The sequence below is a fragment of the Mustela erminea genome, chromosome 3, assembly GCF_009829155.1.
Source record: "Mustela erminea isolate mMusErm1 chromosome 3, mMusErm1.Pri, whole genome shotgun sequence".
Lineage (NCBI taxonomy): Eukaryota > Metazoa > Chordata > Mammalia > Carnivora > Mustelidae > Mustela > Mustela erminea.
In genome coordinates, this window is record NC_045616.1 from 79,492,250 (window position 1) to 79,515,014 (window position 22,765).

Below are 22,765 nucleotides of genomic sequence, written 5' to 3' on the forward strand. Positions count from 1 at the left end.
TATCATATGTGGATTTAATTTCTGTACTAGATATTTTCTTGTTCTACTACAAAAAAAAAGAAATCACTGAAAAATTCAACCAATTCTGGGGCGCCTGGGTGGCTCAGTCATTAAGCAGCTGTCTTCGGCTCAGGTCATGAGCCCAGGTCCTGGGATGGGGCCACATCAGGCCTCCCTGCTCAGCAGGAAGCCTGCTTCTCCCTCTCCTACCCACCCTGCTTGTGTTCCCTCTCCCACTGTGTCTCTCTCTGTCAAAAAAAATAAATAAATAAAATCTTAAAAAAAAGAAAAGAAAGAAAAATTCAGAAAAATTCAGCCAATTCAGAAATATGCCGTGTAGAGATTGAAATTTTCCATTATTACGTATAGAGTTCTTGCAAGTAGAATTGAACCTTAGAAATGGTGGTTCTTTGTGAATACAAAATAAATTTGCTATTGGTTGAAGGGTGAACGTTTAGTTACTGTATAGGGCAAGCAGCAACTGATCACAGATCTGCTTACTAACCTCCACAGTGTGTGCTGCTGTGTGCAAAAGGTTTGTGCTGGAGCTGTGGTATTGTATTAAAGGCTTGGGCATTTTGCCCTATTCTTCTGAATGCAGATAGTTTAGTGAATCAGAGGATAGTTCGAAATCAGATATGAGAGGTAGTATAAGGGTCAGTTAGCAAAGTTGATTCTAATTTATTTTATGTATTTATTTATTTATTTGTAATGGTAGCTTTTACTAGAAGTATGGCTTTGGAACCATGTGAACATCTTAAAGACTGTTGGGTTGCCGCTCTTGGCAGATGATTTTTAACACAACGATAAAAACTTTGGTTCATGTATTCAGGGCATAAATGAAAGACAGGGAGATAAATAAAAGACCTAGGAATGTGCTTCTTTAGCTCTTGCAGGAGGAACATACTTGATATTTGTAGTAATGACAGGCAGAGTTTCAGCGGAGTTAATGAGACCTGTAAACGGTCATCAAGGCTTGGTGCTTCATGGACAGAACACTCAGACATACAATGAGCATGTTAGCTTGGTGGTTATGGCATTACTACTGGGAAAATGGGTCTCTGAGAGAGAGTATCTTCCATACCTGGGGAAGTCTTGCCACAGACCTCATATTGAAGGTTTCTGCTAATCTATAACTCTCTTACAGAGCATTCCTAGTTGGTATGCTGCATATTAATCAGTGTATCTGCTCAGAGAAGTTAAGGAGACCTGAATTCTTAAAGCTGACTTTTAGGGAAGAGACCATTTAGGAGGTGAGTGTGAGACATAATCTTGAGGGAAAACATGGATGAAAACAGAAAGAACTGTCTTTTTGTGCTTGATTTCATTGTCCATTTTCCTTAAACTTGGTTTAAGTTCAGATCCTTTTCACAGCAGCTTGAAACTTGATATAGATGGTATAGAAGCAAGTGGACAACACATTATTTAGATTCTCTGATAGCTTAGCCATGACCATGTCCTGTCCAAATGTGGTAGTAATGTAGAGATGAAATGGGTAATGTCAAAAAGCTGTTTTCCTTTTGGAAGCAGAGTGCATGACAAATCGGTTTGGGAATAGTGTTGAAAACCCTATGAGCGGCAAACAAGAGTATGAGAAGGGATTTTTTTTTGGTCTTCTCTTCAATCTGCGTGTTTGGGCAGAAACAAAGGGAAGAAGATACTCTTGGTTAGATTGGTTAAGCATTGGTCCTCTTCCTACCTTTATAATTTAAACTGTAATCTTTCTAACTTGTGTTGCATGCATTGCTGCATTTCCTTTTTATGTGTGCTCTTATTTATTTTCATGGCAAATGCATTTTTAAACAGTCTCTGGGTTAATTATTGCCATTCATTAATTTTCATATTTCCATTTTAATGATATTTTCATTTATTCCTTTTGCTAGCTGGATTGCCTTTTGCAATTCTTACTTCAAGGCATACCCCCTTCCAACGAGGAATATTCTGTAATGATGAGTCCATCAAGTACCCTTACAAAGAAGACACCATACCTTATGCGTTATTAGGTGGAATAATCATTCCATTCAGTATTATTGTTGTAAGTCAAATCCACTTTTCCAAGTTTATCACTTTTGGGCAGTTGGCTTAATTTTGTGTTAATCTGTTAATGATTGAATGCATAAATGTCCAAAACAATGTATTTTTTTTAACATTTAATTGAAGGTGTTATTTGATGAAGATGATCCCAGCTATTTTAAGTGGAACCAAAGGAATAACAGTATATAATTAAAAGAACCTTACTGAATGTGTATAGCTTTTATGCTAATCTTTTCCAGTTCACTGTGATTTTTAAAGCTCTAATTTGCTGTTGTTATAGTAATCATGCAATAGATACATGTTATAGCAGTATGTTTTTTAGCATTCTTTATACCTAGGGTATTGCTTTATAATTTGTGGAATCTGTATGCGTGTACCTACTTTCTAGTTACAGAGTTCTAAAAGAGAAGAATAACTAATGTCAAGACTTCATTCTAACCCCTGTTAAAGAATTTTTATATAATGCCAGAAAACTAAAGAGAAAAGCCAGAGTTCTATCTATAATCAGCAGTGAACGCAAGAAATTTTTTACTGGTACTGAAACCTAAGAGTAACTATTGCTTTTAGGATTTCAGGTGGGAATGCTTAGAGATTGTGCTAAGAAGATGACATCAAGGGATTGCACTAGATTATTTAATAATTTCTCAATTGAGAGAGTCTATGACTTAGATTAAATAACTTTATGCTCCATGACTGATAACTTTAGAAAGAAGATTTATGTTGATTTAAAATAGAAACTACGGCCCAACCAGGAGATAGGTCAATGAGATAACATGTATGCCTTGTCTGTTTTGGTGTTTATTGAAAAAAAAGTCTTAATTTAGAAATTCAGTGTTTTATTCAAGAATTATCACAGTTCCTTATTAGCACTGAGAATGAATCAACTCATTATTTATGGTATGTAATTAATAAAAGAAAACCTGTCTCATAAACATGTTTGTTTTGTGGGACTGTGAGCTCCTGGAAGGCAGAGATGTTGCTTCATTCTTCTTAGTACCCTCGCTGCCTGCCATGGAACCCGGCATGTCTTAGGTGTGGGAATGACATGAGAGTAATTACATGGGGATATTGGTTGACCCTCCTTTAGTATGGTGAAGTTTTAAGAAATCAGCAGATCCCTTTAATCTAGACAGATCTTTACACTGAATTTTTACTATGGAAAGAACGAAAGCCAAGCCTATCAGTGTTCCTTTAGGAAGGCAGAAAGAGTAGATTTTTTAAAAAATATGTGTTTCTAAATAAATAAAATCTTTTTTTAAAATTTTTAAAAATTTTTTTATTTTTTATTTTTTATAAACATATAATATATTTTTATCCCCAGGGGTACAGGTCTGTGAATCACCAGGTTTACACACTTCACAGCACTCAACATAGCACATACCCTCCCCAATGTCCGTAACCCCACCCCCCTTCTCCCAACCCCCCTCCCCCCAGCAACCCTCAGTTTGTTTTGTGAGATTAAGAGTCACTTATGGTTTGTCTCCCTCCTAATCCCATCTTGTTTCATTTATTCTTCTCCTACACCCTTATTAAATAAAATCTTTTTTAAAAAATGTGTGTTTCTGAGATACTATTTGAATTTAAAGTTTTTAGTAGGATACTTAGCTGCGAATAGAGTTGCCCCTCAAACAAGATGGGGTTAAGGGACACTGATACCTGGTGCAGTCAGAAATTGGTGTTAAAAATTTGGACTCCCCCAAAACTTAACTACTAAGAGCCTGGTTGCCTGGAAGCCTTACTGAGAACATAAAGAATCAATTAGCATATTTTTTTTTATGTTACATGTATTACACAATAAAGTCAGCTAGAGAAATGAAAATGTTAGTAAAATCCTAAAGAGAGAATACATTTACAGTACTGTATAATAAAAGTGGACTCACTCAGTTGAAACACGTGCTGTTAAAGGGTCAGCTGTAGTAGCTCGGTCCAGAAAAGATGCTCCCTTGGAGTACTCGAACCCTGCTGCAGATGGACTTGTCTTTCAGTTCGGTTTGACTTTGTGTCTCAGTCAAAAGGATGCTACACAAGCAAAACTACAGAAATCCAGTACAGACCAGGGGCCTGCAGCAGGACGGCACTCTGATGGCCAGGCTCCTGGAGTGTAGGTGTGGCCTGCATGAGTGCAGGGCCTGACAGAACCCTCAGTGAGCAAGAACTCATTATTTGTATTTAATAAATTCCTAAGTTTTGATGATTTCACCATCAGCTCTGAGAAAGTTATCTCTGTGTTTAATAAAGCAATTACAAATTAAGTGTAGGTTTCTTAAAAAAGAACAGACTTTTTAAAGGTGCTATGAAAGTACTATTTTTATATCAGCCATATCAGCCAACACTGCACAGGCTGATAGTTTTATGTACTAACTTAAAAAAATTTTCACTTTATTAACTCCACTGATTAGAGGTAGCACTTCGTTAGACATGTAAAAAAAAAAAAGTTTAATTTTATTAACTAAAAAGTGAATCAGTTCTTTAAAAAAAAAATGAGGACTGTGATTCAGACTTCCTACCAGGTCTTTGACCTGGCTTACAGATGATCCACAGTGATTGAGGGAGCCTGGTGGAGAACCATAGTCAGTAGAGCTTCTCAGAAGCCATGGGAGAATTTCAATAAGGAGAAATAATCAGTGATGTCAAATACCGTGAGAGGTTAAGGTAAATGAGAGTTGATAAATACCTGTTTAATCCATTTTGACTTTTGGAAAAAGATTCCGTAGAATAAAGGGAATGAAAGTAGTTTAAATATTTAGGAAGAAGTAGAAGTACACCAGTGATTTTAGACTACACTTTTGGGAAGGTGGGTCCTGAAGGGGAGGCATATAATACAGGGACAGTATAGAGATGTATAAAATCATCTGGATTGATGGAGCTATAAAAGAGATGGTGAGAAAATATTGTGGTGCCTAGGTTTTAAATGGTTTGAATTACATATATTTGGGTAATTATTAGCTTTGATCTTCAAAAGCATTTTGTTTTAATCCCCCAGACACTATCTTTAGTTCTTTAATAATTTATCCTATCTTTGGAGTATAAATAATGCATAAGAAGTGATCCCAGCTATAAGATAAGGCCACAGTCAGCTTAAGTGTAGACTTTACCAAAGACTAAGCATTGGCATAAATGGCTCAAAGGGCAGGACAAAGTGTTAAAATGAAACAAAAATATGGCTGTCATGAGTAGTGAAATGCTTAGACACATCCCTACATTTAGAAAGTCAGTTTAGAACTTGTCTCTTGTCTGTCTCAGTGAGGATGGAGGGCATAATAAAAAACAATACACGTTGACCAGCATTGGTCAGCTTTAGAGTCCCCCTGCCCTTTCCCAGCATCAAGGATTTTAAGTTTCAGCTTACCTTTGTGAATCAGTTTGTCATCTGTGCCCATGGCTCTGAATTTTCCTAGTGAGCTGACTTTCTGTCCCCAGTGTCAAGAACCAGGGTTTGGGTGGCCCTAAAGAATTGGAAAATAATTGAGTGCTTACACTCTTAAGAACAGCTGACGGCTGAAGTGTGAGAGTTTCAGCTGCTCAAATTGTGGTTTATTGGTGTAATTGGTATATATTGTAAATGATCAAAGAACAACTCCATAATGAAACACGAGAGAAGTCCTCTCTTGGTGCACATCTCTAAAGGCAGTTGCTGGGACACCTTAACAGTCAGAGGAGAGAGTATATATTTTAATACATGGGCCACTAGGGCCGGTTGGAAGAACCTAAGTGCAGTTGCAGAGTGTGGTATCCCTAGAAGTGCACATGGCTTTTCTCTTCTGAGAGACCTCTTCTCAGGAAAGTATCTGATTAACTCATTCACATTAGTTACTGCAATGGGGGAATATATTTTTCTGGGGCTTAATGTTTAGGGGTGTTTTCTTTTTACCCATGAGGCACCCCTTTCAATTAAAAAAAATTTTTTTTGAGATTTTATTTATTTATTCGACAGAGATCACAAGTAGGCAGAGAGGCAGGCGGAGAGAGAGGGGGAAGCAGGCTCCCTGCCGAACAGAGAGCCCGTTGAGGGGCTCGATGCAGGGCTCGATCCCAGGACCCTGAGATCATGACCTGAGCCGAAGGCAGAGGCTTTAACCCACTGAGCCACCCAGGCGCCCCTCAATTAGAATTTCTAACCACCTACTCTGTTGAGGCCACTATGGTGGTACTAGGCTTTTATTCGATGACTAAAACTTGATTCTTGCTTTTGTGGGATTCATAGTCTAGTTGTCAGAGTTTTAACATTCTAATTACAGAGCCATGGAGCTAAATGAAGAAAGAATTTTTGGCGTTAGGTTTTGTTTTTCTTTTTCCTTTAAAGATTTTATTTCTTTATCTGACAGAGAGCACAAGGTGGGAGCAGCAGGCAGAGGGAGAGGAAGAAGCAGGCTTCTCGCTGAGTGGGGAGTCTGATGTGGGGCTCGATTCCAGACCTGGGATCATGACAGATGCTTGGCCACTGAGCCACCCAGACCACCAAGTGCTCCTTTAGTGTTAGGTTCTTAAAAGCTCTTTTAGGAGGCAATCATTTATTTTACCTACAATAAGGTTCACCATGAAAATAATTAATCCACACTAAATGGAAATGTTTGAATGTTTTATACGATTGTTCATGTAAATTTAAGGTGAAGCAGCAAAACTAGTACTTAAGAAAAATTTCGTGAGTTCTATCTCCTCACTTCCCCAACATAAATAAGCAAGCTGATTCTTCTTGTTCTACTATTTATTTTGGTCACAGGTAGCTAGAATATGGATTATTTTATCAGCAAGTGTAATTTTGTACAAATTTTCTCCTCAGTATTTTTTGGATTTCTTAAGGTCTGTGAATTGTCAAGTACTAGGAAGGCTTTTCATGCCTTTAAACTCATTATAACAGCATATGCTGGCTGACACACTACTAGAATCTGGGAAGGCCTTGTCTTCACTTTTAGTGAGAAATAAAGTCAGTGAAAAATAAAGAGGGAAGAGTCACTTGAAATGTTTTCGTGGAGAAGGAGAGCATCAAATGTGTGTTTGGTCTGTTAATGAGACTTGTTAAGTCTTGTAAAGTCTGTTGAGTCTTGTTAACCAGGCCTCGGGTTCTGGAAACGCAGGGCTGGGAGGCTCTGTCTGCTGATCTCTGTCCTCTATACACTTTGGTTTCAGTGTTAGATCCCTGCTTTTATATTAGTTAGTTTACTCCCTGAAACTATTTTACTTCTTAAAATATGATGGATGTTTTTGATTCAGAGCAATTTTGGTTAAGAAATACTGCCAGATCAAAAGTACTTACACAGGGGATACTCTAATTAGGAAAATTTGTGTTATTTGAACAAACCATGGTTTTTCTCATTCATGATACATAGTTGCTTATTAAAACTCATTTTATTTGAGTACCAGAAAAGAAATAAGGTCTTATTGTTTCAGGTAGATTTGAAATTATTTTGTCCATTGCTTTATAAGCAGATCTGACTCCTTTTTTCATGGTTTAGAATTAGATATCCTGACTCTGCATTTGCAAATAAAAAAAGGGGAGTGTTTTTAAAATATTTTATTGTGATATAAAAATTATTTTTCTATTTTTTTAATTTTGTTTAAAGTGCCCAGTTGCTGTTTTAACATACTATTTTTCTGTTTCTTTTTCAGATGATTATTGGAGAAGTCCTGTCTGTTTACTATAACCTCTTGCACTCGAATTCCTTTATCAGGAATAACTACATAGCCACTATTTACAAAGCCATTGGAACATTTTTATTTGGTGCAGCTGCTAGTCAGTCCCTGACTGACATTGCCAAGTATTCAATAGGCAGACTGCGCCCTCACTTCCTGGATGTTTGTGACCTAGATTGGTCAAAAATCAACTGCAGTGTTGGTTACATTGAAAACTACATATGTCGAGGAAATGCACGGAAAGTGAAGGAGGGCAGGTGCGTGTTAAAACTTCAATGTTCGTTTTATCTTGTGTATTCTTGGAAAAGAAGGTTTCTTTACTTGCTTAGGGAGAGCCGCTAGTATAATCACTGGGTGGTTAACTGAGTTCATATTTTGACTTATTATCTCTACTTATTCTTTTTTCCCCATTTTACCCCTACTTTCTGTGTAAGAGCCTTTTAATGCAAGTCTTCCCATCTCTCATGAATAATTAAAATGAACTTCATAGGTCATATAGTGGTGCAGGGCCAACAGACTTTTTCTTAAGGCACCAGGTAGGAAATATTTTAGGTTTTGTGGGCCATTTGGTTAATTTGACATCTGTACTGTTGTACCAGGAAAAAACAGCCATAGACAGTCCTTGAACGAATGGGTGTGGTTACATTCCAATAAAAGTTTATTAACAGAAACAGGCTGCTCCAGGGGTTATAGTTTGCTGACCTTCCACGTAGTCCAGCCTTGTATTAAGTTCTGCTCTGTCTCTTAGTATTCTTAGAGTATATTTTTTGTAAGGAAATTTCATACATTGACAGCTTTAGGACTTCAGGTTGCCTTCTTATAATGACCTTGTTAGGCTCCTTTCTACATGTGGCACGCTATTAGGCATGAATGAAATACAATGTTTGCAACCCAAAAGGTCCAACTCCTTTAATGTATAGATGAGCAAATGAAGGCCCAGTAACATTAGATAAAGCCAGTAGGGGCACCTGGGTGGTTCAGTCCATTAAGCGTCTGCTTTAGGCTCATGTTGTGATCCCATGGTCCTGGGATTGAGCCCCGCATTGGCTCCCTGCTCGGTGGGAAGCCAGCTTCTCCCTCTCTCTCTGTCCCCCACCCCCAGCTCATGCTCCCTCACTTCCTTTCTTTCTTTCTCAAGTAAATAAATAAAAATCTTTAAAAAAACAAAAAGCCACAATTCCTCATCTCAAGTTTCAGAATTATCAGCCTTACTTTTTTTTTTTAAGAGCCTTACCTTTTCTATACGATTGTTGTTCTCATGTTCTAAAATAGCTATCACTTTAAAACACCCTTTGACTGTTCTTTATACATGATTCACAGGTACTTCATTGTCCTTGTTGGTTCTCTTATAAGCTACACAGGCCTTAGTAGCCCCCAATTTTTGCATGTAGTGGAGATGAAAAAAACACCTTATTTAACTAAGAGTATATACTGTGCTGTGTGCATGAGATCTGGCCATGAGCTAGATAGTTCTGGTTCTCATCTTCATGGAGCTTAGTCTAGCACAGAGGACTTAAATTTAAAAAGTGATGGTGGTAGAAGAGAATCTCCTTATTGATAACAAGGCCAGAGAATAGAGAGGCTGTTGGATGGCAAAGCTTAATGAATGAAGGAGGGAGGAATGGCTAATGCAGTAGGCAATTTATAGTGGAAGGCAGTATTGTTGATTTGAGGTTAGGTAAGAAGGCATTTTTTAACAGGACTGGGGAAGAATGGTCCAGAAATGGCTTTGAGGAGTGATGAACCTACCAACACCAGCACTGGGCTCTGAGGGTGTGAGATGTGGAGATCTCATTCTCTGCTCTTATACCACTGCAGTGTCCTAGGGAAAGGTCTCAGATTTAACAACTAGGAGATGCAGTGACTTTTGGTAGAGAGTTTGAAGACTCAGAGAAACTCAGAGAAATACAGAGGACTATCCATGCCTATGTCTCCAGTAACATCTCCTGCATCACCACAATAGGAAAACTCTAACATTTTCTCTTGTCACAGTATTTAAGAAAGTCGGGTGATAAGGGCTTACCTAATGTCCAGAAAATATCATTATAACTGATTATTTAAGAAAATAGTTTCTTCACACATATATTATTTCTCTGGTTTGGGTACATACATTCTAGCTCAAAAATTTCTTATAATAGTATGTCTTATTGAGAGACTTTTCTTTTTTACATGAGCCATTTGGACAAAACGTGAAATATAATTTATTTTAAATGACATAAATATGGTTACATTTTCCAGTCCATGTATGTTCTATTATATATGTATTGCTAGTGTATCTAAATTGACCAAGATATACTATACTATACTATACTATACTATAATATAATATGGTACTTTTGACTTAAGTATACATAGTTTTTTACCCATTACACTTTAAAAGTTTCTTCAGCCTCCCACATTTTCAGTGAGATCTGTTGATAAGCTTTAGGGTTCTGAAGTGAGAAGGAAAATCAAATCTAGAAATGAAATTTTAAGAAAACTTTGTATCTTCCAAGAAAAAATGGGATTTCCATTGGTATTTCCAGAATGAGTTAGTTGTTGCCACAGTTCCAGAGTTTTATAACTCTGGTTCATAACTGTGGCTTTGCATTGCTGTTCTGCTGTGAAGCCTAATTTCGTTGGATTCAGGCTTTCCTATTGCTTTTCTCTTGAATTTTTAGGTTGGGATGCCAAAAATACAAAAACATTTCAGTCTAGACATTGTCTGTAATGTATTAGGATCATAGTGTAATTTCCCCCTCTAATTTATTTATCTCCACAGCCTGTCCCCTGTACGTTTATTTTAATTATAAAATTATAATGCGTGACATTGGAAAGAAAGGAACATAAGCACCCGAAATGAGTCATTTTTGTTGACTATAAATGAGTCAGAGTTACATCTGAGGGTGAGAGTACTCTCTTACAATTTTGGCTTTTGGTCTCGATATTCGTTTTCTTATTTCCTTCTATTCCTCTCTCTGCCTTTCCTTTGTATGTGCACACTCTGGTGCTCTTGTATCACTGATGTCAGAGGACTTTTACCAGGCTTCATTTGTGGCCCTGGGTCCTAAATATAGAAGTGAGAACATAAATGGATTAGAGTAGCATAATTATTAACTCCTTATTAGCTCCTATTCATTGTTTAAAATTAATACCTGGGCATTTACTATAAACGAAAAGGGGCTGTACTTGTAAATTTGGGACATCCAGCTGCTCTTGCTTATGCCAATGAGAATGGCAGTCCTTTCCATTTGTGGGGGGAAAAAAATTACTAATGAGCACAGGCAGTTCAGACCTATAGCACTCTGCCCAGGTAAAGATTCTCTTTAGGGACTCCTTAGATCAGTGTCTCTCAAATGTTAGTGGTTCATTGGAAACACATATTTCAACGTTTCATCCTCAGGTGGGGTGGGAGGTGAGGATATGTATTTCTAACACACTCCCAGATGCTGCTACCTCTGCTTGATCTCAGGACCGCACTTTGCAAGCCAGTGCTTAAAATCCCCAGGATGATGGGAACACGACCTCACATGGTATCTGTAACCTTAGGATGTTTGGCAGGGTGAATTTAAGATTGTGCACAACTAGCTGTGTTCCCAAATGACCTATCACCGCCACCAACTCAGGAACCTAGCCGGTAAGCCCTGGTGCTACTGGGGCCAGTTGCTCTGTGCCAGGAAACCCAAGGGGGCTGGACAAATCGGAAGCACAGCTCCTGGCGGGGTTTGCCAACACTTTTGCAGCACAAACTACAATAAACTGGTGTGAGAGTAGTCACCAACTCAAGAGATGATGGTTTGGAAAAGAGAAAGGGAGAAATTTAGGGTGCTACCTACAAGGAGCTTGGTGATAGGCTCAGGCTTTTACCCACTGACCTCTCCATCAGCATGGCAGACACCTTGTCCGAGTTACAGGGAGAGGTCCGGATGGAGTGCCTGCAAGAGAACAGGCAGGGAGGGCATGGTCATCGGAGGGGGGAATCACCGCACCATCATGGGCCGGGAAGGGGACGTGTGGGATGTGGTCGTGTAGGCATTCCATTGCTATCTGGGTTTTTCTGATCTGGCATTTGGGATGTTCAGGTCTTCGCAAAATGTCATTGCCAGTGCCTGGAAAGTCTGGTAAGAAATAAGCACAATGGATTTTCGTTGGAGCATCAGTTAAGCAGTCTTGCCTATTTCCGGCTTTAACTGTTGGGGTCTGTAGTTGAGTAAGACAGCTCACTAACAGCTGCTCTGTTTTTGATACTACAGTATGGAAACTTTTGTCTTCTCTGAGAAATTCACTTTTTTCTGGCTTTTATTTAAATTCTGTTTGCTTAAGGGTAGACTCAGCGTTCCTAATCAATTCTGAGCAATTGGTCTTTGGCTATATAAATTAGATATCCAAAATAAATTTACTTCTTTTGGATTATGGCAGCTTTGTATTATTTAGATGTTTAATTGTGATATGTTTGGTTAAATGTGAGGCACAATTTTCCTTTTGTCTTTTTTTAATGCAAACCCTGTACAGGTAAATCACACAGCTGAATTTTGAGGGAGTGCCTTCTATAATAGTAAAAACCCACTGTAATCAGACTGACTAGCTGTGGTGTTAAGTACCTGGCAAAACCTGCTTTACACTTTGAGAGAATGGCTGCTTCTTTGTGGTCTAATTGTAGACATTACTGGACACTTCATGCATTCAGGAAGATTTATTCAGGCTTATCTAAACTTCCCGTGTGTATATGTCAGTAAACTAGCAGACAACCTTCATTTTATTCTTATATCTCCCGGGAGATAGCAACACATAGAATGAAAGAGGGGATCATTTTAAAAGATCCTTTACCCTGTGAATGGACATTAGCTCTTAGTGTATATAAAAGCAATTTGGCTTGAAGGCCAGCACCAATTTCCACCTCCTCTGTTCTGAATGTTAGCACGTGACACTTCTGGTTGCAGCTGCGACTCTTTCTTCAGTCTGGCTCTGACTCTGTTTGCCCCAGAATTTCTTACACTTCAGTCACATTGGAATCCTGTGGAGAGTTTGTTACAATACAAGATAGCTGGGCCTCACCCCTAGAATTTCTGATTCAATGAATCTGCATGCCAGGGAGCCCGAAAATTTTCGTTCCTAAAACATTCACAGATGGTGCTATGGCTGCTGACCTGAGATTCACAACTTCAGCCTCGCCATGAAGTTACTGAATTCAACTAACATCTACTGCTGTTAAGTCCTAGTCACTGTGGGTGTTACCTCCCCAAGCGCACACGTTGCTCTTGTGGGCTCACTGCACAGGGGCTGAGACGTGTTTGGAGACGGTGTGTGTGATCGATCCGTGCCTTGAAGGAGGGAAGATGAAATGATGAAATTGGAGGATAATAATACTGCTTCCAGTAGAGGGGCATTTCGGAGGATAAGTAAGGTCTGAACGTTTAGAATTAGGACAGGGTATGTCTCAGGATGCAGGGAGCAGTAGGATCACAGGCAGGCAGGTAGGCTGGAGGCTTAGGGTATACAGGCAGTGTTTTACTGGATTTAGCTTCAGTAAAACCAGCATAATCTTCAGGGTTTTGTCAGCAGTTTGTTAATTTTTTTTTTTAAAGATTTTATTTATTTATCAGAGAGAGAGGGAGAGAGAGAGAGAGCACAGGCAGACAGAATAGCAGGCAGAGGCAGAGGGAGAAGCAGGCTCCCTGCTGAGCAAGGAGCCCGATGTGGGACTCGATCCCAGGACGCTGGGATCATGACCTGAGCCGAAGGCAGCTGCTTAACCAACTGAGCCACCCAGGCGTCCCAGCAGTTTGTTAATTTTTAAGGCAATCTGGGGCACTTAAGAAACTTCTTTGTTTAGAAATAAAAGTGAAGTCACACCACATGATACCTAGTTAAATAGCTGTACACATTCTTACGCATACTTTTGATTTAGCCTATGTTGCATTTATACATTCCATATAATTTTGTTTTGATGTGGAATAAAAGCAAAAGTTTTTTTTCTCCCTTGAGATTTGGCTTGGTGTCTGATTGTCTTTCCTGAATGCATAATGAGTTGACTTGACATGTGGCTTTATTTTGGTCAAGGTATAGACTTGCAAAGACAAGATCCTTTCTTTACTTTCAGTGACTTCCTGCAACTATCTGTTGGTAAATACATGTATATCCTAATTTATTTTAAAACCAACCCCCCCCATAATAACACCCTTTAAGTTTAGATATTCGGTGCCATCCCACAGCAGTGCTGTGCATTAAATATTAATAGGCTTCTAAATCACATGAACACATCATCAGCTGTTGACTTTCTATTGATGCTTTGTACCTTCACTTTAGAACTCTCGAATTCCCCAGTGCCAGCTTTGAAATATGACAAAAAAGGTGGGGGGGCACCTGATTGGCTTAGTTGTTAAGTGTCTGCCTTCAGCTCAGGTCATGATCCCAGGGTCCTGGGATCTAGCCCGCATCAGGCTCCCTGTTCAGCGGGAAGTCTGCTTCTCCCTCTCCCACTCCCCCTGCTTGTGTTCCGTCTCTAGCTGTGTCTCTCTCTGTCAAATAAATAAAATCTTAAAAAAAAAAAAAAGAAAAGTCATGTAGTTACATTAGTCCTTTTTCCAGATAAAAATATAATGGATGGAGGGACAGCTCCAAGTGGCTCACTTGGTTGGGTGTGTGCCTTTGGCTGAGGTCATGATTCCAGGGTGCTGGGATTGAGCCCCACATTGGGCTCCCTGTTCAGTGGGAAATCTGCTTCTCCCTCTCCCTTCTGCCTCTCCCCCTTACTTGGGCTTTTTCTCTTTCTCTCTCTCTCTCTCAAATAAATAAAATCCTAAAAAGAAATATAATTGAGTGGTGTAAGCCTGAGTTTCCATTTAGAATAAATATAAACAGCATGCATTCGGTATTTTTACTTAATTAGAAAATAAATATTTTTCTTGAGGGGTAGGATGTGAGTTGAATTTGTGAAAAGTAAAACAAACCTGACGTATGGATTGTGTTGGCTTGTGTGATTCTTCAGTGTTTTTCCTGTTTTAAGTAGTCTTTATAATAAGAAAGCAGGAAAATCATTAGCATTCTTTTGAGGTGACTGTCTCCACAGAGTGCCCAAACTCTTGACTTAATCCCAGGTGTTTTCCTAATCAAGCTCAAAATTACCTTTCTTCTCATTCCTCTCCCCTTACCATTCAAAGTGTGGTCCTCTGCTCTGACCAGCAGGATGGACATCACCTGGGAGCTTGGTAGAGAGGTATAATCTTGGACCCCACTTCTGGTCTGCTCAACAAACTCTCCAATTTATATTAGAAATGAGTTTACATATGCACTTGAGAGCGAGATTATAGGATTGTTTAACCTTTTTCTTTTATGTTTATATCCTGTTAACCATAATATTTTCTTATGTAATCTACTGCAACTACATTGTATTGCTTCTGAGGTAATGTTTGGAAATTTATGACGATGGACAGTTTTCAGTATTTTTGGTTTATTGAAGAATAGAACTGAATCCTTAAAAATGAAGAAACTCTTCCAAGGCAATGGAAAGTAGGATTCAGGCAGTACCTAAAACCTTGTTATTTGTTATCCCTTGTTTTTGTTTTATTTTGTCTTTGTTTTTTGCCCACTTACATTTCTTTTTTTTTTAAGATTATATATATATATATTTTTTAAAGATTTTTTTCTTTATTTATCTGACAGAGATCACAAGTAGGCAGAGAGGCAGGCAGAGAGAGAGGAGGAAGCAGGCTCCCTGCAGAGCAGAGAGCCCGATATGGGGCTCGATCCCAGGACCCTGGGATCATGACCCGAGCCGAAGGCAGAGGCTTAACCCACTGAGCCACCCAGGTGCCCCAAGATTATATTTTTAAGTAATCCCTACGGGGCTCAAACTCATAACCCCGAGATCAAGAGTCACACATTCTACCTGCTGAGCCAGCCAGGTGCCCCTGAGAAGGCTTTCAAAACTTAATTTGTTTTTGATTTACAATATATATCTTACTTTATAGATATCATTTGTTCCACTAATCTGACTGCCTTTGATCACAACGTAAAAAAAGTTTCTGGACATTTTATACACATTATTGAAATGCTTGCCGAAGGTGTTGGGAAGAGGCCTTAGGTACTGCAGGTTTAAGCTGATACATACTGATACTGCTCACAGGTTCTTAAAGAAGGGCAGAAAGAGCAGGGGTGTTAGATTGCACTTCCTAATTCTCCAGAACTGTGATGATAAAGTTAGAATTTGTAATCACTGTAAGGGGAAAACACATCAGAGGTAAGATGTTAAAATCAGGTAACTTATCTTGCCATGATTATTGGCAGAGACTTATTTAAGTTCAGCATAATTATATGATAACATTATTATGCAAAGGTAACATAGCTGTCGAAGCACAAACTGATTGAAGTGTACTTCTTGTGGAGGCACTGACATAATACTCTATTATTGGTGCTTTGGTGGGGGAAGGGGTGGGGAAGCAGCAGAGGTGATTTGTGACATTGAAATATGAAAAGTATAAGAATTTTACATCTTCTAGAATAACTACATAAAAACTGATTTATCATTAAGACATTAGATTCTGTTTGAGCTTAAATGTATTGAGCACCTACTGTATGCTTATCTAGTGGTGGTGGGTGTTAAGGATTCAAGATGAGTTAAGGTGGGATCTCAGGGGTGCCTGGGTGGCTCAGTGGGTTAAAGCCTCTGCCTTCCACTCAGGTCATGATCTCAGGGTCCTGCAATCAAGCCCCGCATCAGGCTGTCTGCTCGGCAAGGAGCCTGCTTCCCTTGCCTCTCTGCCTACTTGTAATCTCTGTCTGTCTAATAAATAAATAAAATCTTAAAAAAAAAAAAAAAGATGGGCTCTCAGGGAGTTGGGTGTTCACCAGCAATTTTTCTCTTGATTTGCTATACCTTCTGAATTTTTCTTATGGACGTTTCGTATGTAATTAAAACAAAGAAACAAACAAACGTCAGACATTTCTGTTTATAAGTCTTGTCCTCCTCCTGCCCATGTTTGGATGGAATGGAAGAAGGAAGGACTATAGCAGATGATTTACTGTGGAAGGTGGGTTCAAGGATATATGTGTGCCGTACATCTCTCTCCTTTTGGAGAAAGGAAGAGCACTTCAGCCTAGTTGTTGAAGAAAGGTTTCTGGAAGGTAACGGTGGCTGCGGTGACTCTTGTGTTGTAATTATCCAGGAAAGTTGGGAAGCTCATTTCAGGCGCAGTGATGAAAAAACACAGCATGAAACATGACGTGTATTGGGAATTGTAAGTAGTTGGGTAGCAGATGATGGTTCCAGACTAGCTGGTGGGCCTGATGAAGGGGCTTGATTACTCGAAGCTCAGCAGTGTACCAGTGAAGGACGTGAAGCGGGAGAGTAATGTGGTCATGATTTTGTCTTTATATTTGTAACAAGTCGTCTGCTTTCCTCCACTTCATTCAAATCTAAATATACTAAAATGGGTACCTAAATATTATGTGATCTAAGCTTTCTTTTCTTTTAAAGCAAAAGGACTTGAGATACTAAAGGAAATGTCACTCTAGTGCTTTTGTCCGTTTGGTAGAAAGATTGTCCAAGTGCAGTACCGTGGCACTCAGCTTGTCCTCTGGTAACACTGTCTCTGGTGATGTCATCTGCTCGAATCCGAAAGGAACCCAGAGTGACCTGTCTGGTCAGCTTCCTGTTGGGCTCTAATAATTTCATATGTGCGTGGGCTTTTGCATTTTCTCTTGCCACTCTCAGTGCATATCAGAAGTTTTATAGTAGTTTAATTGTATAGACTTGTACTGGTATCTTCTACAGTCATCTTACCTGGGTGGTGAAGAGTTAATGGTGATTTCATGGTCTGCGTCAGGGTGGGAAGTGGAGTGTACTGGCCAGATTTAACAAGCTTTCTTGGCCTTCATGCTGTCTTTTTGGGAGAGGGCTGAAAATAGAGGTGTGGCAGTCTTACCTCTGGCTAGATTCCTGCCCCTTAAAAAACACCTTAGAAGGCAATTTAGAAGTCTGCCTTCCTTCTGACTGCCTCTAAATTCTTCTGCCTTGTGGCAAGGTAGTCTTCCTTGTTCAGTGTTTTAAAAGGGGGCCGGGGGAGGAAGGAGGTAAGGAGTTACTAGTTACAGGCATAGCAACGCCTCAAAGTTACGTCCCGTCCCTCGTGTAACCTGCCGGTTGCCCTTTGTTTCCTTTTTAACTCTTTGATAATGCCACGTTGGTGATTTGGAGTCTTTTTGCACCAAGGAATCAATTTTTCCCTCCTGCTGTAGGAAACCTGTGACGGCTCTTCTCCTGCTTCGTGCACTTATGTCTGTTTTACTCTTCTGTCCGTAACCTCTCTCATTTTCCCGTCTTCGCTCAACTGTCAGAGACACAGTTTCCCTGCTCAGAGTGTAGAACCGTTTATTCCCAGTCATCTGATTTTCAAGGCACACCCGGTTTTACTTTCCTTTATCTCCGAGTTCTCAACAACTTCTCCTTTTTAGATTCCTTCTTTTCAAACGAGTCTCCCATAAACAGAAGACGTGCGATCATTTGTTTTTAATCATCAACTGGTTTATTTAATCAAGAGTTTAAAATACCTTGTACACATATCAGTTATGTCCTACTTTTACCCCTCTCTTTTTTCATTTTCCACGGTCTTGCTCATTTCTCTCCTTTAAGTTTCATGATACGGTATCTATAGATATTAGATTATTTGGTATATAAGTCACTGACAGTAGTGGCTGTGAACTGGTATTTGATGCTGACGCATTAATATTAATGAATAAAATAGGATACTCGGATCTGTTTTTAGTTAGGCATGTCACTTTTATACGTGAAGTAGCTAATCAACTCCATATAAATACAGTGTAGCTTTAAATGGAAACCTAGTAAAATCTTTCTAAAAATAATTTAAGGAATATATGACAGGATTTTTGTTGCTAGTGAACTAATCTCTCAGTCTCTGGTTCAAGCAAATAAGATGAATTTACATTATTTTTGTTGTATTTTACTTAATTTTTGTTTGGGATCATCTTACATTCTTTTGCCATTTATCATCTTCATCTTTATCTCTGTACCCTTCGGGAGAAAAGATACCCCGTGGTTCTTGTGTATCTACACATTTCTAGAAATCTGATCTTTCTCCTCTCCAAACACATATGTCAAAATCACTTGTTTACTGGCTCTGTTACTTGTAATAATCAATAGTTAATATGCTGAATTTCAGTGGTATGAAATTAAGTGCATATATTTTTGTGGAAACACGACATATGATATTTAAAAATACACGAATGTCAGAACGTTTCATTGAGAGATGTAAGAACAAGCTTCCCGGGGTTGAGTCCCAGTGGGGCTCTGGACATGAATCTGTAGCCAGGGAGCTGCACGTGGGTCCTGAGGGCTGGCTGCCGGGCAGCTCTGAACGCAAGTGTTGTTCAGGAAGGAATTCAGGTGTATGTGTGCGTGTGGGTTTAGTGGAGAGAGGGTTGGTAGGAAATTTGTAGCAGGCATATCAGAGAATTTGACTATAATTTTTTATATTTTTAAATATATATATAAAAATATATAAAATCCCAGTAATGACATGTTATGTTTGCAGTATTATCACTGTAAAATGTGACAGATTTTTTTTTAAAAGGTTTTTATTCATTTATTTGACAGATCACAAATAGGCAGAGAGGCAGGCAGAGAGAGAAGGAGAAGCAGGCTCCCTGCTGAGCAGAGAGACTGATGCGGGGCTTGATCTCAGGACCCTGAGATCATGATCTGAGCCAAAGGCAGAGGCTTAATCCACTGAGCCACCCAGGCGCCCCTGAAAGATTTTTTTTAAACCCTCATTTGATACCTTTCCCCAGAGTGACTATTAACAGTTTGTCCTATCAGTTGCTTTCTGTGTATTTTACACTAAGTGTGAAGTTGTATGCTTTTATGTGGTTTAAATAAGTGACATATTTAAAAATATTTCCTGTAGATTTTGTTGTCACTTCACATAGTTATTTAATCGATTTTAATTAATTTATGGTATTCAGAAGAAGAGTGAGAAAACCATCATCTTCAAGTTGCTGGCTGTGTTACTTCAAACATCTTTGTGCTTGTGTGTGTTTCTCTAGGATAGATGTCTTCAAGTGGAACTACGGGGTCAGAAAATACTGTGGGTTTACATATAGATAGATACTATCAGATCTCCTTTGAAGAGTATGCACTCCTATCAGTGCGTTGTGGAACTACCCATTTTCCCCATTCACTACCTACTTGACTTCCCCGGTATATTAGATGTGAAATTTTAAAAGATAATAGCCTGACAGCTCATTGCCTGAGCATTTTGCACAGCTATTGGTTGTAAAAATCCTTTTGAAACAAAGTGGGACAAATACTTGGGAAATTATTCCTTTGTGCATTTGTTTGGGACATTTGTTATAACTTTCTCATAGGGTCATTCTATGTTTAAAGGTTACCACAGAAGGGAGTTTTATTTACCCTGTCCTTCAGGTTAATTTGCTGTTGTGTAAACTTTCTAATCAGGAAATAACATTTGGAGAAAAGGCTTCATGTTGCAGTTTGACTTCCTTTTGTTTTGGCCTTTAGAGTGTACAAAGGAGAAATGAGTATTCTCTTAAAACCCTTATCTGCATATTGACATTTGCCTTTTCACAGATGATCTAAGTTCTTCGTGTACTGACTTCACACACGGTGCCGTGTGTGAATCGTGCCTCCTGTTCTTTCTCACGGTGGCTCCTTGCTGGGAGATGCCGGCGTTCTGCTGCTGGGTCTCCCGGCCCTGCACCTGAGTGGGGGATCCTGGCCCACTGGGAAAGAGCTGGGAGGACTTGGATTTGATCCTCAAAGCGATGGGACTTGGGAGCCAGTGAGTGAACCTGTGGGAGGTTCAGGGTCTCTGTCTAAAATAGGATCAACAGCCCCCACCATGGGGATTTCTGGGAAGAGTGGAAGTACTGGGGATTAGATACCTGTGCATAAAAGGGGCTCAGTAGCTTAGAACCGTTAAGTCTTATGACAGCCTTTCTGCCTTAAAATACTTTAGGAATCGGTTTCAGGATGATCTTTAAGGAAAGGAAGGAAGTTCTGAATTGCCCCAGAGCCAACTTTGTCATACCCAGTGAACTGGTGGGAGAGTAAGAATTAGAAACATTGTGAACACTGACCACTTTAAAATGTAAACAAACTATTTTTTGCCAGACTATGTCTCCTAGTAAAGCATTTGATTTGAGATAACATTTTATTAGTCCTAATTTTTTTTTTTTTTTTAAGATTTTGAGAGAAAGAGACTGTGCAAACACGAGCAGGGGGATGGGCAGAGGGAGACGCAGGCCCCCACTGAGCAGGGAGACCCACCTGGGGCTCAATCCCAGGACCTCAGGATCATGACCTGAACTGAAGGCAGATGCTTAATCTACTGAGCCACCCAGGTACCCCTTGTCCAAATTCTTGTTTTAAAAAAGACTGCCTCAGGGTGCCTGGGTGGCTCAGTGGGTTAAAGCCTCTGCCTTCAGCTCTGGTCATGATCTCAGGGTCCTGGGATGGAGTCCCTCGTCAGGCTCTCTGTTCAGCAAGGAGCCTGCTTCCTCCTCTCTCTCTGCCTGCCTCTCTGCCTACTTGTGATCTTTCTCTGTGTGTCAAATAAATAAATAAAATCTTAAAAAAAAAAAAAAGACTGCCTCTATTTCTGGCATATGGAGGATTAGAAACACTGATAGAGTTGCACGTGCTAGGTAATACATTACACACACACGTATGTACATGTTGGTATTATATATTAAAATATATATAAACACATATAAATAAATCTTTGTAAATAAATAGCCAAGCTGACGAGAGAGTAAAGGAATTTTCATGATGTTGGAATTCGTTAATGCTGTTGATCTGATGTGTACCTGAAGGTATGTGCCAATTCTTGGTAGCCTAGAGCCTCAGTTTTTTTTGTTTTTGTTTTTTTTTTTAAAGATTTTATTTATTTATTTGACAGAGAGGCAGAGAGGCAGGCAGAGAGAGAGGAGGAAGCAGGCTCCCCGCTGAGCAGAGAGCCCGATGTGGGACTCGATCCCAGGACTGTGAGATCATGACCTGAGCCGAAGGCAGCGGCTTAACCCACTGAGCCACCCAGGTGCCCCAGAGCCTCAGTTTTGATGGGACTCTGAACATGAGGCTAGTGCAGGGTAGACAGAGGGGAGACCCAAGGATAATTTAAGGACTCCCAAAGGGCACATCTTCCTGGCGGGGGAGGAGACTGCTGTCAGAAAGAGTTCTTAACTACAGGACCATAGTCAACATTGTTCTGGTGCCAGAATACATACTATATACGTGGGTCTTAAAAAAAAAAAATTTTTTTTTTTTTAATGGATTGCTACTGAACCCAGCAGGAGAGAACACACATCTTTGCTGGAAGACCTCTTTTTGTTTATTTATTTATTTTTTAACGATTTTATTTATTTATTTGGCAGACTGAGATCACAAGTAGGCAGAGAGGCAGGCAGAGAGAGAGAGGGGGAAGCAGGCTCCCTGCTGAGCAGAGAGCCCGATTCGGGGCTTGATCCCAGGACCCCGAGATCATGACCTGAGCCGAAGGCAGAGGCCCAACCCACTGAGCTACCCAGGCGCCCCTTTTCTGGACAAACTCTTTTTAAACCAAGGCCTCCGAGATTCCCCACAGATGGAGTATCAAGGACATGAGTTCATATTGTCCTGTGAAGGAACATACATAGAAACAAGTTCCCCTAAGTGAGAGTCAGGAGATACAACAAACTACATAAGCTCTCAAAGGTTGCAGATAGTAGAATTACCATATAGAATATAAAATCAATATATCTACTGTGTAGAAATAAATCAGAGACTGAGAATATGATGAAGGATAAACAGGATCAAAATTGACCATAGATTGAAAAAAGGACCAAAGAGATCTTTAATAAATGATACATACATATTTAAATTAAAAAGTAGACTGATAAAGTACTTTAGACACAGCAAAAGTGAGAGCTGAAATGGAAGATAGGCAAAGATTTAAAGTACAAAAAAAAAATGGTTAAGAGATAGGAGAGGATAGGATGAAAATGTCAAACGTGTTGAAGCAATCTCAGAAAAAGAAAGGATGGAAGATATAGAACAAATTTCTAAACAAAACAACAAAAAAACAAAGTTATGATGGCTGAGACCTGT

At 39.4% G+C, this 22,765-nt stretch overlaps 1 protein-coding gene across 2 annotated transcripts in view; it reads left to right on the top strand.

The window, feature by feature from the left end:
• The window catches only part of PLPP1 (phospholipid phosphatase 1), a 93,556-nt gene that overhangs the window by 56,270 nt on the left and 14,521 nt on the right, over positions 1-22,765 (top strand). Inside the window, exons 2-3 of one of the 2 annotated variants that reach the window (XM_032336233.1) lie at positions 1,884-2,035; positions 7,642-7,922. In XM_032336233.1, the coding sequence (XP_032192124.1) occupies positions 1,884-2,035; positions 7,642-7,922 (433 nt within the window). The remainder of the gene's footprint in view (positions 1-1,883; positions 2,036-7,641; positions 7,923-22,765) is intronic. The other variant, XM_032336232.1, reaches the window with a different exon arrangement.